Source organism: Cebus imitator, unplaced genomic scaffold, assembly GCF_001604975.1.
Source record: "Cebus imitator isolate Cc_AM_T3 unplaced genomic scaffold, Cebus_imitator-1.0 Scaffold273, whole genome shotgun sequence".
In the NCBI taxonomy this organism is placed as follows: Eukaryota; Metazoa; Chordata; class Mammalia; order Primates; family Cebidae; genus Cebus; species Cebus imitator.
The window spans coordinates 2,452,611-2,470,518 of record NW_016107588.1 but is presented as its reverse complement, the minus strand read 5'-3'; the positions used below and the strand labels follow the sequence as shown (position 1 = coordinate 2,470,518).

At 35.8% G+C, this 17,908-nt stretch overlaps 1 protein-coding gene across 2 annotated transcripts in view; it reads left to right on the top strand.

Annotated features, from left to right (window-relative positions):
• GABRA3 (gamma-aminobutyric acid type A receptor subunit alpha3) overlaps positions 1 to 17,908 on the top strand; it is a 250,766-nt gene that overhangs the window by 100,180 nt on the left and 132,678 nt on the right. For both annotated transcript variants that reach the window (XM_017500892.2, XM_037728628.1), the window contains exon 3: positions 12,543 to 12,664. In XM_017500892.2, the coding sequence (XP_017356381.1) occupies positions 12,543 to 12,664 (122 nt within the window). The remainder of the gene's footprint in view (positions 1 to 12,542; positions 12,665 to 17,908) is intronic.

Sequence of the window (17,908 nt, the reverse complement as noted above, 5' to 3'; positions counted from 1 at the left end):
AAAATCAACATTATTTCATTAAAAAACTCTCTACAACAAACTAGGCATTGAAGAAACATACTTCAAAATAATAAGGTCTGTCTATAAAAAACCCACAGCCAGCACCATACTGAATGGGCAAAAGCTTGAAACATTCCTCTTGAAAGGCAGAGCAAGACATGGATGCTCTCTCTCACTACTCCTATTCCTCATGGTACTGAAGTCCTAGCCAGAGCAATCAGGCAAGAGAAAGATATAAAAGGCATCCCAATCAGAAGATAGTCTAACATCTCTGTTTGCAGACAATATGATTCTATACTCAGAAAATCCCCCCTAGTTTCTGCCCAAAAGCTCCTTGATCTGATTTTAAAGCTTCAGCAAAGTTTCAGGCTACAAAATTAATGTTCAGAAGTCAGTAGCATCATACACCAACAACATCCAAGCTGAAAGCCAAATCAAAAACACAATCCCATTCACAATAGCCATAAAAGAATAAAATACCTATGAATACAGGTAACCAGGGTGGTGAAAGGGCTCTACAATAAGAATTACAACACATTGCTCAAAGAAATCAGAGACGACACAAACAAATGGAAAAAATTCCATGCTGATGGATAGGAAGAATCAATATTGTTAAAATGGCCATACTTCCAAAAGCAATTTACAGATTCAATGCTATTCCTATCAAACTACCAATAATATTCCTTACAGAACTAGAAAAGCTTTTTTTTTTTTTTAATTTATATGGAACCCTAAAAGAGCCCAAATAGCCAAGGTAATCCTAAGCAAAAGAACACAGCTGGAAACATCATGCTACTCAACTTCAAACTATACTACAGGGCTACAGTAACCAAAAGAGCATGGTACTGGTACAAAAATAGACATATAGACAAATGGAATAGAATAGAGAGCCCAGAAATAATGCCACAGACCTAAAAACACCTGATCTTTCACAAAGTCTACAAAAACAAGCAATGGGGAAAGAAATCCCTATTCAATAAATGATGCTGGGAAGGTAGATTAAAGACTTAATGTCAAACCTAAAACTACAAAAACCCTGTAAGATAATCTAGAAAGTACCATTCTAGACATAGGACCTGGCAAAGATTTCATGATGAAGACACGAAAAGCAATTGCAACAAAACCAAAAATTGACAAATGGGACCTAGTAAAATGAAAGAGCTTCTGACAGCAGAATAAACTATCAAGGGAGTAAAGAGACAATCTATGGAATGGAAGAAAGTATTTGTAAGCTATGCATCCAACACAGGTCTAATATCCAGCATCTATAAGGAACTTCACAAACAAATTCACAAGCAAAAAACAACCCAATTAAAAATAGGAATGAACATGAACAGACACTCCTCAAAAGAAGACATTTATATGGCCAAAAAGCATATGAAAAAACATAGAATATTACTGTTCATTAGAGAAATAAAAAACAAAACCACAATGAGATACTGTCTCATATCAGTCTGATTGGCTATTCTTAAAAAGTTAAACTGTAACAGCTGCTGGTGAGGTTGCGGAGGACAGAATAGAGAGCTCAGAAATAATGTTGCAAACCTACAACTATCTCATATACTGCTGGTGGGAATGTAAATTAGTTCAGCCATTGTGGAAAGTAGTTTGGTGATTTCTCAAAAAACTTAAAACAGAGTTACCATTTGACCCAGGAATCCCATTTTTGGATATATATCTAAAGGAATATAACTCACTCTATCATAAAGACACATGCATGCATATGTTCATGGCAGTGCTCTTCATGATAGCAAAGACATGAAATCAACCTAAATGCCCATTCAAGTGGATTGGATAAAAGAAATGTGGTACATATCCACCATGGAATACTATGCAGTCATAAAAAAGAACGAGTTCATGTCATTTGCTGCAACATGGATGCAGCTGGAGGCTGTTATCCTGAGCAAACTAACACAGGAACAATAAACCAAATACTACCTGTTCTCACTTACACGGGGGAGCTGAACATTGAGTACACATGGACACAAAGAAGGGAACAATAAATACCAGGGACTACTTGAGGGCAAAGTGTGGAAGGAAGGAGGGTGAGTATAGGAAAGCTACCTGTTGGGTACTATGCTTATTACCTGGGTGACAAAATACCTGTTCACCAAACCCCCATGACATAATTTACCTACATAACAAACCTGCACATGTACCTCTGAACCTAAAATAAAGCTAAAAAGAAAAAAAATATATAAGACAAGTGAAGTTAGACCAGATTAATCATAAAAATCACAAATATTAGGGTTGTCAATCTGTTTGTCTTTGCCATAAATAAAGGATCCAATATAATTTTAAAATACAGAATTTTTGCTAATAGTTGTGGTACTTAAGAACTGCTGCTTCTTTTTGATTGTTTCCATACTTTCTTAATTATGTTTTTGTGTATTGAAAAAAAATCCATTACTGCATTATTTTATCCAACTTAAGTGATTTATTCAATTAAATCCCCTACATTGGCCGCCCCAGCCATTTTAACAATCAACGGTGGTTTATTGACCAGTACTTTGTATAAGTCGTGCTACATGTAATGGTTCTCAACATTCAGTATTTGCAAGCAATAAAGCAGGCTCCACATGTGAAGATTTTTATTTGGTAGCTCTGGGAATTGTGCCTAAAATGCCCCAGATGATTCTGATGTAAGGAATCTTTAGGGACACAGTTCCTGTTCTTAAGGAACTAACAGTATAGTTAGGGATATGGGATTCTGGAACTTCAGAACAGCACCCATGAAAAAACCTGTAGAGAGCATATAATCTGATTTTTTATTTGTACAAGAAGAAACCGAGGCTCAAAAAGGAAAATCAACTTTCCTAATATCTTACAGAAAGTTAATAATGGACCCAGGTCTAGAACACCAGTTTCTTATTCCCAGTCCTGCATTTTTTGATAAAAAGTTACAGAGAGTAATTTCAACTTCATGTAATAAATGAATTTCTTATACTCCTGCTTCCTGGTTAAGTATTTTGACCAAGAGAAACTGGAATTATGTATGTGAATAATGTCAACTTGAACCATTTTGAAACTGACATTTTTCTGGGTCAGAATGATTGAATATCAGCAATTTTCATAATGGGTCAACAAGTAAGTACCTAAGCAGCAAATGCCAGATCTGACTGCAATTTGTTGAATTTGTCAGGATCCCAGAGAATACAGATGGGACATTTTAATTATTTGAGAAGGATATATTTGCAGAAACTAATCATAAAATTATAATCTAAGTGGAGAGGAACCACAAGGAATAGAGTAAGAACCTAAGGCGAACAGCACACATATCATGTAAATCAAGCTTTCTTAAGAGGTGCAGAGATTTTTGGTGGAGGAAACAGCCAGCCTGAAAAGATTTCATAGGGAGAGAGCCAGGGAATTACATGCTCAGACTTTTTGTCTTCCTCTGATCTTCAGCCAAGGTGGCCATACTCAAGTTGAAGCAACAGGCCAATGGAGCCTATAATGAAGTGCACAAATATTAGCCTTCTAGAAAGGAGAACAGGGTGGAGAATAGTGAAAAGGCAAACAAAATATGCTGCACACAAAGCTGCATATTTCCACACTACCGATAGAGTAGGGACCATAATTTAGGAGGAATATGACACTATATTAACTCATTTTCTTTATCAACATTATACGGTGGTGGCCATGGTGACAGCTGATGCTGTGAACTGAAAAGAAGACAACTGGGGAGTTACTTGTTTCCTTGTCACATCTACAGCCTGACTTGGTTCTACTATCTAAAGGTGTCAGTACTTGTAAGCATCTGTATTTATCTTGAAAATGATATACTCAGTTCTCTTAATCTCAGAATAAACTGGTACCTGTGGCCACACATGTACTTACTTTTACTTGTAATATAAGTATGAAGAGTCCAATCCCTTCCATTTACATGTAATTTCTATTAAAGAATCAATGCATCAATACTCTTAGCATTTGATCATTAAATCTTAAAATTTCAAAGCCAGACTTGGGACCTGAGAGGCTGTCAGTTCCTAGGTTCCTATACTGGGAAAGAATCCCCCCTGCATTATGGTTGATGATTCACCTACCAGTTTATCTATGCAGTGATAAGCTGCATTAGTACCACAGGACGTAGCTCCAGGGGTTAGAAAGTGCTTCCAATATTGAGCTGAAGCCCACCTTCTTCATACATCTCCTAGTTATATGGCCCTGTAATATTTGCAACATTTGCTTCTTTTTCCACATAGCAGTTTTGAGATATACTCCATGCTTTCTTGTCTGCAGGGTAACTCTCATTCCTTTCAACTATTCTTTTGGCATAATAGGGTTTTCCAGACATTGCTTCAAACTGGACACTCTTTCTTGTTATCTAATTAATTTTTTTTTGAAATTCGATTTCTTAGTCTTACCTATAGTTTTCGTAATCCATTATGTTAGTTTAAACTTTATGTTCATAGTGGTCTATGTACTAAGCTCTATTCTAAGTGATTAATATATGTTGATTCATATAATCCTTATTACAGACCTGATAACTAAGTGACTCTATTATTCCTTTACAGATAAAATATGGGGACAGAGAGTGGTCAGGTAACTTGCCAAAGCTCACACAGCTAGAAAATAGAAGAGTTAGGATTGAAACCCAGGAAACTTGGCTCCAGAGTCAATGCTGTTAATCGTTGTGATATATCGCTTTTTCTTGAGTTTGGTTACTTTTCAGTAAGAATGAGGCACATGTCAATTTATTTTACATACACAAACATTTACTTACATATAGTAATCTCTCAGCCACTGAATTCTTAATATCTGAGCCACATAGCTGGGTGGGCCATGTTAAGGTGAGACAAGTGCTGTTTTCTTATAGGACCTGGAGAAATAAGAAATATAATTTCATCATACCGTTTTCCCGTTTGAGATGGAATTGCAGAATTTGCAAACAGAACAGGGATGGACATGTGAGGCCACTATCAATGATACTTTGTAGGTGATGCTGTGGCTTCCCATTGCACTATGTCAAGAGGCAGGTTGTCTTAGTATGGCTGATATTGAATTTTAGTACTTGCTTAAAGTGATGGCTGTCAGGATTCTCTACTGTAAGGATATCAATCACAAGGATTAATTGAAAGCCTTTGAGCTGGTGGCCAGCTCATTGCTTTGATCATGGGTGTGGGGATAAAGAACAAATGATAGTAGGGGAGATAATATTTCTAGTACTTTAGTTTCCCCTTCTTCTGTGTAAAAAATTCTCTTTCCACATGAACAGTGTTATAAATGGCTCTCGGGTTGGCCTATGAATACCTGCTTACCAAGAAGCATTGCCAAAATAGTTCTCATGCATTGGCATTACGGTTACAATCATTCACACTAATTATGAGAAACAGATTTGCTTACTCTTGCCTAGAAAACTAGCTACTCTTTATGGCATTGTTTCAAAGGAAGAATGTACTCTTGCTTCTTTGCAAACTTTGGTTCATGACACATTTTAAGTTGTGATATGTCTGCTTATGGTCACATGGAATCATATCTTTAAGGTCTGTCTTATTTTATCATTCACAACATATACTAGTTAAATATTGTGTGTGTGTATGTGTGTGTGAAACAGTAGCTTTTAGTTACTAAGAAGGCATGAAGGACTTGATCTTTATTTTTCCAAGTGGGTGGGTATATCTCAAGTCAGTACCGCTGTAATTTTATTACCGGTGAACCTATTTCAGAAAAGAACAGCTGTCTTTTTCAGATGGATTTGGCATATTCTAACCAAAATCAGGTTAGTTCTTTTTTTTTTCTTCAAGCAGCTTCCGTAAAGAGAAAGTGTGCTATTGAATTCTAGGTATTTCTCATTTCCTCCCTAGTATATAACTGGCATCCCTAGTGTTGAATATTTAGTTGAACATTTCCACTTATAGGACAGACTAGAATTGAAAAATGAAAACATGAGGAATATTGGGAAATTGTGAGTAATCTGATTTACCTGTGATTTCTGGTCAGAAAGAGATGTAGTAGAATTTGCAACTGTAAAAGTATATAGGGAACAGACTGCAGAAGGCCATGAATGTCAGGCTTAGGCATTGGGATTTTGTTTGGTTAGCTGCGAAGAGTTACGAAAGGTTTGTGAGTGGTGCAGAGACGTAATCTGCTCAGTAATTCTGAATTACTATTATTTTTAAAAATCTGCTCTCTCCCAGGAAATATGTGGTACAAGAAAAATGCCATTCTTTTAATGAAGTAAATATCTTTTCTCTTTGGGATGTTGTATGAACTGCATCAGCAACTCCACATCTGTGCCTCTCCTGTTTTCCCTTAACATAAACATACCAGGATCCTCAATGAAGGATGTTGGCAGTGACAACATTAGTTTGATGACTTCATTGAGAATCCTTTCAATGGTCAGTGAACTTGACTTTCTCCTGTACCCTAAAAGATAATGTATTTGAAGGTTTTTCATTGCATTTTCAGAAGTCTGGGGGGAAGTTAATGAGCAACCGTCATTTACAAAACAATTTTGTATTTATTATCTTATTTACTAACTTATTTCAAAGTTTTATAATGTAGGTTATTGTTATCCCCATTTTACATATATGGAAGTACAGGCGTACCTCATTTGATTGTGCTTCACTTTATTGTGCTTTGTAGATAGCATGTTTTTTACAAATTGAAGGTTTGTGGAAACCCTGTGTTGAGTGAGTCCATTGGTGCCATTTTTCCAACAGCATGTGGTCACTTTATGTCTCTGTGCTGCATTTTGATCATTCTTGCAAATTTTCAAATTTTTTATTATTATATCTGTTACGGTGGTCTGTGATTGGTGATCTTTGATGTTACTATTGTAATTGTTTTGGGGCACCATGAAACCCACTCATGTAAGACAGTGGACTTAATTGGTAAATATTGTGTTTGTTCTGACTGTTCCACTGAAAGAGCATTCCCCTATCTCTCCTCCTCTCCTTAGGCCTTTCTTCTCCCTGAAATACAAAAATATTGAAAATAGGCCAATTAGTAGCCCTACATAGCTTCTAAGTGTTCAAGTAAAAGAAAAAGTTACATGGCTCTCCCTTTAAATCAAAAGCTAGAAATGATTAAGCTTAGTAAGGAAGGCATGACAAAAGCTGAGATACTCTAAAAGCTAGGCCTCTTGTGGCAAGCAGTTAGCCAAGTTGTGAATGTGAATGAAAGGCTTTTGAAGGAAACTAAAAGTGCTACTCCAGTGAGCACATGAATGATAAGAAACTGAAACAGCCTAATTGCGAATATGGAGAAAGTTTTAGTGGATAGAAGATCAAGCCAGCCATAACATTCCATTCAAGCAAAGCCTAATTCAAATCAACGCTGTTACTCTCTTCAATTCTATGAAGACTGGGAGAGATAAAGAAACTGCAGAAAAAACTTTGAAGCTAATGGAGGTTGGATCATGAGGTTTAAGGAAAGAAGCCATCTCCATAACATAAAAGTGCAAAATGAAACAGCAAGTGCTGATGGAGGAGCTGCAGCAAGTTCTACAGAAAATCTAGCTAAGATAATTGATAAAGGTGGCTACACTAACAATAGCTTTTGGTAGATGAAACATCCTTCTATTGGAAGAAGACATCTTTCGGAACTTTCATAGCTGCAGAGGAGAAGTAAATGTCTGACTTTGAAGCTTCAAAGCACAGCTGACTCTTTTGTTAGGGGGCAAATGCAGCTGGTGACTTTAAGCTGAAGCCCGTTGTTCATTTACCATTCTGAAAATCCTAGGACCTTCAAGAATTATGCTAAATCCACTCTGTCTATGCTCTGTAAATGAAATAACAAAGCCTGAATGACAGGACATCTGTTTATAGCATGGTTTACTGAATATTTTAAGCACACTGTTGCAGTCTACTTCCCAGGAAAAAAGACTCCTTTAAAAATATTATTGTTCAATGACAATGCACATAGTCACCCAAGAGCTTTGATGGAGCTGTGCAAAATGAGTGTTGTTTCATGCTTACAAATATAGCATCCATTCTTCAGCCCACGGATCAAGAAGAAATTTTGACTTTCAAGTTTTATTATTTAAGAAATACATATCTTAAGGTTATAGCTGCTATAGATAGTGATTCCTATGATGGATCTGAAAAAAGTCAATTGAAAACTTTCTGGAAATGATTCAGCTTTTTGGATGCCACTAAGAACATTTGTGATTCAGGGGAAAAGGTCAAAATGTAGACATTAACAGAAGTGTAGAAGAAGTTGGTTCCAATCCTCGTGGTTGACTTTGAGGGGTTCAAGACTCCAGTGGAGGAAGTAACTGCAGATGTGGTGGAAATAGCCAGAAAACTATAATTAGAAGTGGACCCCAAAGTTGTGACTGAATTGCTGCAATCTCATGAAAAAACTTGAAGGGATGAGTTGCTTCTTACAGATGAGAAATGAGAGTGGTTTTTTGAGATGGAATCTACTCCTAGTGAAGATGCTGTGAAATTGTTGAAATAATAACAAAGGATTGTGAATATTATATGAACTTAGTTGATAAAGCAGTGTAAGGGTTTAAGAGGATGGGCTCCAAATTTGAAAGAAGTTCTACTTTGTATAAAATGCTACCAAACAGCATCACATGCTGCAGAAAAATCTTTTTTGAAAGAAGAGTCAATTGATGGGGCAAACTTATCTTATTTTAAGAAATTGCTACAGCTGCCCCAACCTTTAGCAACCACCACCCTGATTGGTCAGCAGCCATCCACATTGAGGCAAAACCTTCTACCAGCAAGAAGATTATGACTTGTTGAAGCCTCAGATGATTATTAGCACTTTTTTAGCAATAAAGTGTTTTTAATTAATGTATATAAATTGTTTATTAGCCATAATTCTATTGAACACTTAATAGAGTGCTGCATAGTATAAACGTAACTTTTATATGCACTGGGAAACCAAAATATTTGTGACTCACTTTATTGTGATATTTGCTTTATTGCAGTGGTTTGGAAGAAAACTCACAATATTCCTGAGGTATGCCTGTGGATCTCACATTCAGTTAGTGGCAGAGACAGAACTTAATTCTAGTCATTTGATTCTAGTCTTGTGAATTTACCACTTTAGGGCTAGGAAAATGACTAAAGTTGCATAACCTTCAGATAGTGTATTAGTAACATAATTTTCATTTTAAATGATAGATTATTATTATCATATTTTATCTAACCAGTAGTGACAGATATGAGGTGCAATGGTCATGTTTTAGTACCCTTCACATTAACTTGATAAGCATATGTCATATGTCATTGGTCAATTCATTTCTCTCTTTGGTGTTGGTATCTTAGGTGTCTCAGGTGTAAAATGAAGGGAGGGAATTATATAATCTCTAAGGTTCTCCGTAATTCTGACATGCCATGATTTCTTCTTTCTTCCCCAAACTACCTTTGCATTAGTACAAACTATAGGATCACGTTGCTGTTTAGTTACTGAAGAAAAAAGAGTTCTATCTAGTTCCAGATTAGATCAGCTTCCCCACACAATAATTTAGTGCACATTAGGAGAAAAAAAATCAGTAATAAAGAATAAAACCAAAGAGCAATATATTGAAAATAATTTTGGGGTGATATTTAGCATTTTTTTTGAGACAGGGTCTTGCTCTGTTGCCCAGGCTGGCGTGCAGTAGAGTGACTTCAGCTCACTGCAACCTCCGCCTTCCAGGCTCAGGTAATCCTCCAACCTCAGCCTCCTCAGTAACTGGGACTACAGGCATGCCACCGTGTCTGAGCTCTTTATCTATTCTGGTTATTAATCCTTTGTCAGATGGATAGTTTGCAAATAGTTTCTCCCATTCTATGCATTGTCCTTTCACTTTGTTGATTGATTCCTTTGCTGGGAAGATGCTTTGTAATTTGATGTGATCTCATTTATCCATTTTTCTTTGGTTACCTGTGCTTGTAGGGTATTGCTCAAGAAATTTTTGCCCAGACTGATGTTCTGGAGATGTTCCCCAAAGTTTTCTTGTAGTAGTCTCGTAGTTTGAGGTCTTAGATTTTAGTCTTTTAATCCATTTTGATGTGATTTTTGTATATGGCAAAAGATAGGGGTCTAGTTTCATTCTTCTTCATATGGATATCTAGTTTTCCCAGCACCATTTATTGAAGAGACTGTCTTTTTTTTTCCAGTATATATTCTTGATATTCAGGAATTTTGGATCAATATTTTAGCGTCTCATCAACTCTCAGGGTGATTAAAATTATGTTCAAGGCTTTAGTATTCTTATCTACAAATCCATCTGGAATAGGTAATCTCGGAAGCCCTATAGAGTTTCCCTATGATTCTGTGAGGATTCTCCTTTCTGTCCACTTCTAGTAATTCAAGAAATATTTTACCATTCAGTTTATGAATCTACTTGCAAGAAACTGAATTAGGCTACCCAGGGTCAAGATCTTCTGCCATGAGAGTTAAGAGATAATGAGAAAGGGGTTTGTACAAAATCAGTTGAGCTACCACAGCCCTTCCCCCTGCGGCTCATGTCAGATGGATCCAGATCATTGGTGGACTGAGCCAAGGTTGGACTGTAACCTGACAGTGTACCTGTGTTTATCTTCTTAGCATACTGATATCAGTTTGTTAGCTCTGTACTACAGTTCTCTTCTTTCTTCTCCCTTCCTAATGGTGCACCTGTATTATTTCTTGTGAACTGTCCACTAAACCAGCCAGTCATGTCTACTTTTGACTACGTTCCAGTTCTTCTCTGGCCAGTTTCCTTATGACTTTTGTCTGATGTGGGTGACAATTGCTTGTTGTTAATATTTATACTTGGATACTGCATTCGAGTGTATAAACCACTAGTGTAAAAAACAGAAAACATACTTTGAATACTTATAGATGTGAAGCAGTAAGCCTGGTAATTTTATTATATTGTATTTTTAAATTTTAATACAACATATCTGTGAAGTTAATTTTAAAGGTCCTAAAGCTATTGCCAGAGGTGCTATATAGCTTGCCTAAGGTCACACAACTCATAAACTCGAATGCATGTTTCCAGAGTCTTTAAGCCTACTTATTTTTTTACCATGTGTATCTATTTTATAATTTGATTATCTCAGCATCCCCGTAAGTTAAGTAGGGGAAGGTTATTTGCTCTGTTTTCCTTTTTTTGCTTTCTGCTCCATCACAACACCCGCAACAGTAATAGACACATAGTTAATAAAAATGCATTGGATGATTAAGTGAATTAAATTACATTTATAAATTAAGTTCAATCTTGGTTATCATCTACAGTATGGCAGTTTAGAGTGAGAACTATTCAAATCAGATGTTTATACTATTCTGTAGCTTTTTCTCAGGATCTTTTCAGAACACGAGCCTTGTTCACTGCTAGGGATAAATATTAGGGGGAAGACATGTTGATGTTTATACTATTCTGTAGCTTTTTCTGAGGATCTTTTCAGAACAGAAAACTTGTTCACTGCTTGAGATGAATATTAGTGGGAAGAAATACTGTCTCTTAAGACTCCTTCTTAACTAGAATCTTAACTTTTATAGCCCTGATTAACTAGATACTAGGAATAGTTATTACATATTTATTAATGTCAACTTCCTGTGTTCAAGTTAAGAATGAGGAAAATTGAGACTTAAACATATACAAGTGCTGTAAGTTGCTTAGTGGTATGCCCAATCACAAATACAGCTGGTACTAGGACCCAGGATTTCTAGCTCCTAGTTCATTACTTGATTCCACCCCATGCTTCTTGACCCTTGGCAACAAACATATCTTTCACCATATCTTTATTTCCTCTGAACTACCCAGGGCCTTTGTTTCTAGTCCTCTCAAACAACATCAAGCTCCTCCTCAAAAAGTGAAAAAGTATCAGTCACAGTGTCTGAGCCTGATTAGGTGGTTAGTAAAGTGCATAGTCTTCAGAAAGGCTTACAGAAGTCATCCAACCTGGAGAATCAGGATGTACCTAAAGGACACTGGAAAATTAGAAAAGTTGGATTATAGCCTTATGTCTGCCTCTCAGTAGCAATATGAGTTTGGGAAAATTTGGTTTCCTCTCTGAGCTTGTTTCCATACATATAAAGTGAAAGCTATTAAGGCATCTCTTAATAGTCTTAAAGTCTGGTAGCTTTCACGTTTGATGGACTACTACTGCTTGGTTTCTCTATCTCCATCACATAAGAATAGAGGCAGACCATATACAATTCAAGGATCTGTCTAACGCTGTTTTTCTGTGAACTTAAATTTCTCTGGGACAGAGGTGAGGTAAGTTCTCAGTAACATTTCCCTTCTTTATGTTGAGGCCTGTTTAATTATGCAACACAATTTGATAAACCAACTGTATGCCAGGAAATGTTCTCAGTGACATTCTGTACAGAATTTCTGTTTGTGTCTCTTTACTGCTGGGATGGGTCGGGGATACATGCCTGGCAAAGCTCATAACAATGCTAGAGTAAGAGTTCAACTATTAACCATACTGTCTGCCTCCTACACAGGCAATCATTGTGACAAATAGGTAGTGATTGCTATTTTGGTTAAGATATAGGTCTATGTAATTGGCCCAGTCTATTAATGGAAATCTTCTTTAATTAAAATATCTAGTCATGTATTTTTTCCTATTAATTATTTTTCTTTTCCTTTCCTTGCATTGCCTCAGACTGTCTCCTAAGCATGCCCCAGATATTCCTGATGACAGCACTGACAACATCACTATCTTCACCAGAATCTTGGATCGTCTTCTGGATGGCTATGACAACCGGCTGCGACCTGGGCTTGGAGGTCAGTAATTATTTTAAGATCTTCTTCTCAGCCATTGTTATCTAAAAAGAGTTATAAAGTTCATTCAGTAGTCTATTGACCAATGAAATTACTATAAAGCTGAATTTCTTCCCTATTAGCACAGAAAATTAGTCATAATCCTTTATTTCAGTAGGTGATTTATCTGGTCTGGTTTCAGAAGATTCTAGATGTTTTTTCTAGGTGCATATGGAGTATTACAGTCTGCGACATGACTCACAGTACCTTGATTTATGGTTTTTGTGTTTATGATAGGTTTATGGGACATAGGCCAATGGATTTAGACTTACAACATTCCCAATTTACGATGGGCTTATTGGGATGTAGTTTTAAAAGTTGAGGAGCATCTGGACCTTAAGATTAGACAATGCCCATTTCTAGTAACAGAATGGATGACAGGTGTGGTACAGGAAAAGCTAAGCATATATCAGCCTGAAATTCTAAAAAGGAATAATCTACTGGTTATGTGAGATCTTAGTTGGCCATCAGTTTAGTATAATCAGCAATCTGATCACAATAAGGTAAATGTATTATAATATATCATGGGCTATTATAAATTCACAAAATGTAACCTAACATAATACTATTTTTTAATTTGTAGTCCATATTCAAATTTTTCAAATTATCCCCAACATTTCCTTTATAGAAATTTTCCTTGATTTAGAATTCAATTGAAGTTTATGCATTGCATTTATTGCTATATCTCTTTAGCCTACACTCAGCATTTCTTCATCTTTCATGACTTTGAGATCTGCCTTATTCATTTTTGAAGTAACACCATAAGAGTTAATTATGTCTTTCTCAGCACATTACTCAAGAAAGGACTTGATGTCTGTTTGCCCCATTACTGGTAATGTTAATTTAGATGCTTACCAGGTTGCTGCACTCTAAAATTACTATGTTTTTCATTTACAATTAATAAGTAGTTTGTGAAGAGATGTTCTGGCACCATTTTATGCCTTTTCCAGCTTACACCCAATAGTCTTAGCAACCATAGACTTTTCTTGTGAGACTAATAATAATTATGGTGGAAAAATGGTGATTTTATAAATCTATTATTGTTCTACATTTATTAGATAACATTCTATAGTAAGAAAAAAATCTTTCTTTCTCTTTAATTAGCTAATGTCAGTATGAATGGATTCTTGTTTTATTCGCTGGCTTATGGTCCATTAATATTATTCATTTTGATAGACTATATTTATTTTGATTAAAATTTTTGCTAATAATTTCCCATATTTCCCTAGTGGGAACCAATTCCATTTGGTGTCTGTTTCCTTTTCATATGCTCTCATTTTGTGAGTACTTTCTTATCATATGGCATGACAGTATATTCCAGACTTATTTTGGACTTTCCATGATCCAGCCTTGGAATTAGTCATTTTTTCCAAGAATAAGTGGTACCTTTTGTGGGAAATTATATTTAGAATCATTTCTTCCAGGATTTTCAGTAGATAAAACTGGGAAAATAGCAAATTCACACACACTTACACATATACACACACAGATATATATGTTTTTATATATATATATGTACACACCTGTATGTATTTATACATTTACATATGTATTTATATTTATACATATATACAAACATGTATTGCATATATGTATATGTATGTGTGCATGTATGGCAATGAGTTTACACTGATACTACTAATTTCAGCCCAACAGTTCTTTTAATTGATACATTTACTCATTTGTTTAATCCTACAATATAGAAAAATATTTTGAAATTTCTATACCCATAACACTACAATAAGCATATAAAGTAAAGTTAAAGATATATTTTCAGTTTTTTCATTGTGTTTTGTTTTTAGACTAAGGCTATGTAACACCTGCTTTTATATAAATAATGCATCGGAGTAGGGCAATATTGAAGGAAGAAAGATCAGTCACAAATTAATTGCAATTTTCTAGGATGAAAACAATGACTGTGGGAATGGAGAGAATTAGGTGACTGCTTAGATTAGGGGGTTAGAAAAAGGAGGAAAAAGGGAAAACTTCTAGGTTTCTGGCTTATATAATTGGGTGGTGCTATTTCTAAAATAGGGAACACTGGAGGGAGAATGGTACAATTTTGTTTTGTTTCTTTTGGATTTGGAGTTGGAACAAAGAATATGGAAAGAAGAGATAGAAAATTGTTCAGCCATAGATATGTGGAGTTTGAGTACACGTGAAAAATATGAGTATATATTTTTACTTCTATCTAACATGAAGTAATAAGGACCAGATTTACCCTCTCATCTTAAACAACTACAAAGAAATGAACAAATATATGGTGTTTTTCAGAAATCAAAGGCAACACAGGATATTTATTCCTAAAAGAAAGAAAACAAAGAAGTTGAGTTCTATGATTGCTGATACTTAACTGCCTGGATAAAATTTTTAGGCTACAGTGCAGGGAGGTGAACCCAAATAATGTCTGGTGGACTCCTTCAGCTGAGAAAAAGTTGAGGAATTGGGGAGGCCAAGGTGTTCAATTCATAAGGCAGAGAAGATGGAGCTGCATGGAGAGTAAAAAGTTGTGAAGAGAAAGAAAGAGAAGAGAGAGACAGAGAGACATTAGAGGGTACTTCACAAGTTTTCATGTATGTACTGCTTACTTTACAACTAAGGGATGAGGAAAAGACCACTGGAAACAGTGGGTAAAACATTAGGGTTTAGAATAACTTGCATTTTCACCAACCAGTTTCCACCATCCTGGCCAACATGGTGAAATCCCGTCTCTACTAAAAATACAAAAAAATTATTTGGGCATGGTGGTGCGTCTCTGTATTCCCAGTTACTTGAGAGGGCGAGGCAGGAGAATTGCTTGAATCTGGGAAGGGGAGGTTGCAGTGAGCCTAGATCATGCCACTGCACTCAGCCTGGCCACAGAGCAAGACTCTGTCAAAAAAAAAAAAAAAAAAAAAAGAAAGAAAAGAAAGTCAACAGATGTTGTCATGGATATGGTGAAAGAGGAACGTTTATACACTGCTAGTGGGCATGTACATTAGTACAACCTCTGTGGGAAACAGTATAGAGATTCCTTAAAAAACTAAAAATACATCTACTATTTCATCTAATAACCCCACTACTTGGTATCTATTAAAAGGAAAAGAAGTCATTATATTAAAAAGACACATGCACACATATGTTTATTGCAGCCCAATTCACAATTGCAAAGATATGGAACCAACCTAAGTGCCCATCGACCAATCAGTGGAAAAAGAAAATGTGATATATACACATTGTGGAATACTATTTGGCTATAAAAAGGAGTGGAATAATGTCCTTGCGGTAACGGGTGGATGGAGCTGGAGGCCATTTTTCTATATGAAATAACTAAGGAATGGAAAACCAAATACTATATGTTCTCACTTATAAGTAGGAGCTAAGCTATGATTACACAAAGGCAGACAGAGTAGACTTTGGAGACTCAGAAGTGGGAGGTTGAGAGGGAGGTATGGGATAAAAAACTACATATTGGGTACAATGTACACACTACTCAGTTGATGGGTGCACTAAAATCTCAGACTTCACCACTATATAATTCATCCATGTAACCAAAAACACTTGTACCCCTAAAGGTATTGAAATAAAAAAATTAAACAATTCTAACTTTGATTAAAATTGCAATCTCCCCAAACCAAGAAACTCAACAAACTCCAAAGACAAGAAGCATGAAGAAAATTACACCAAGAGAAAGGAGAAAATTGCTTAGAACCAATAATAAAAAAAAAAATCTGAGAAGGAAGTAGAGTAAAAGAAGACATTAAATAGAGATGAAAAACGTTAGAAGGATACTAGACTTTTTGTTAGAAGATGGTGGAGCAATAGCTTTAAAGTAATGAAAGAAAAATAACAGCCAGCCCAGGATTCTATAATCAGAGAAAATAAATTTACCTCATAAAGGCAAAATAAACACTTTACAAACACATAAACACTTAAAAAGATTCATCACCAGCAGATCTGTACTGGAAGAAATGTGTCAGCACAAGGAAAATGATGCCAGGTAGAAATTTGGACCTACACAAAGAAGGGAAGGGCTGTGTAAATGGAAACTGTGGGTAAATATAAAATAGTTCCTCATTTAAAATTCTCATTAAATGATAAGTAAATACTTAAAGCAAAAATAATAACCATATATTGTGTAGATTATAATATATATATATAAGGGAAATGTGTGTCAAAGGAAGCACAAAGAAGTGGAAATATACTGTTGAACAGTTTTGTATTACATATAAAGTGAGACAATATTACCTGTAGGTAAACTGTGATAAAGATGTGCACTATAGAACTTGAAAATGATAGCTAATAAAGCAACGAATGATATAAAAATGGAATAAAAAATATTCAATCCATAGGAAGGCAGAAAAAGGGGAAAAATAACAAAGAATAGAAACAAACAGAAAACAAGTAGCAAGGTTGTAGATTTAACTTTACGACACAGATAATCACATTAAGTATAAATCATCTAAGCATCCATATTTAAAGGCAAAGGTGTTCAGATTGGATTAAAAAACAGCAATATCCAAAATTTCTCCATGAGAGAAATGCACTTTAAATATAAAACCGCAAGTGGGTTAAAGACAAAATGATAAGAAAAAATGCACCATACTAACACTAATTAAAAGAAGGTTGGAGTAGCTATTTTAATATCAGAAAAAGCAGACATGAGAGCAAATAGTATTACTAGGAGTACAGACTGAAAAGAGAAAGAGATGGTCGATAATATAGCTAGAGATTTCAACAATGCCCTCATTAGGTAATGGAACAAGTAGACAGAAAATAAGTAAAGGAAGCAGAAACTTGACCCACACTATCAACAAACTTGACCTAACTGGCATTTATAGAACACTCCAATCAACAACAGCAAAATACACATTCTATTCAAGTGTAATGGAACATTTATGAAAATAGACCATATTGTGTGTCATAGCATTTAAAAAAAGTTTACAGCCTAGGGCAGGCACAGTGGCTTACCTCTGTAATCCCAGCACCTTGGGAAGCTGAGGCAGGTGGATCACTTGAGGTCAGGAGTTTGAGACCAGCCTAGCCAACATGGTGAAACCTCGTCTCTACTAAAAATACAAAAATTAGCCAGGCATGGTGGTGCGTGCCTGTAATCCCAGCTACTTGGGAGGCGTAGGCAGGAGAATTGCTTGAATCTGGGAGGTGGAGGTTACAGTGAGCTGAGATCATGCCACTGCACTCCAGCCTGGGCGACAGAGCAACGCTCCA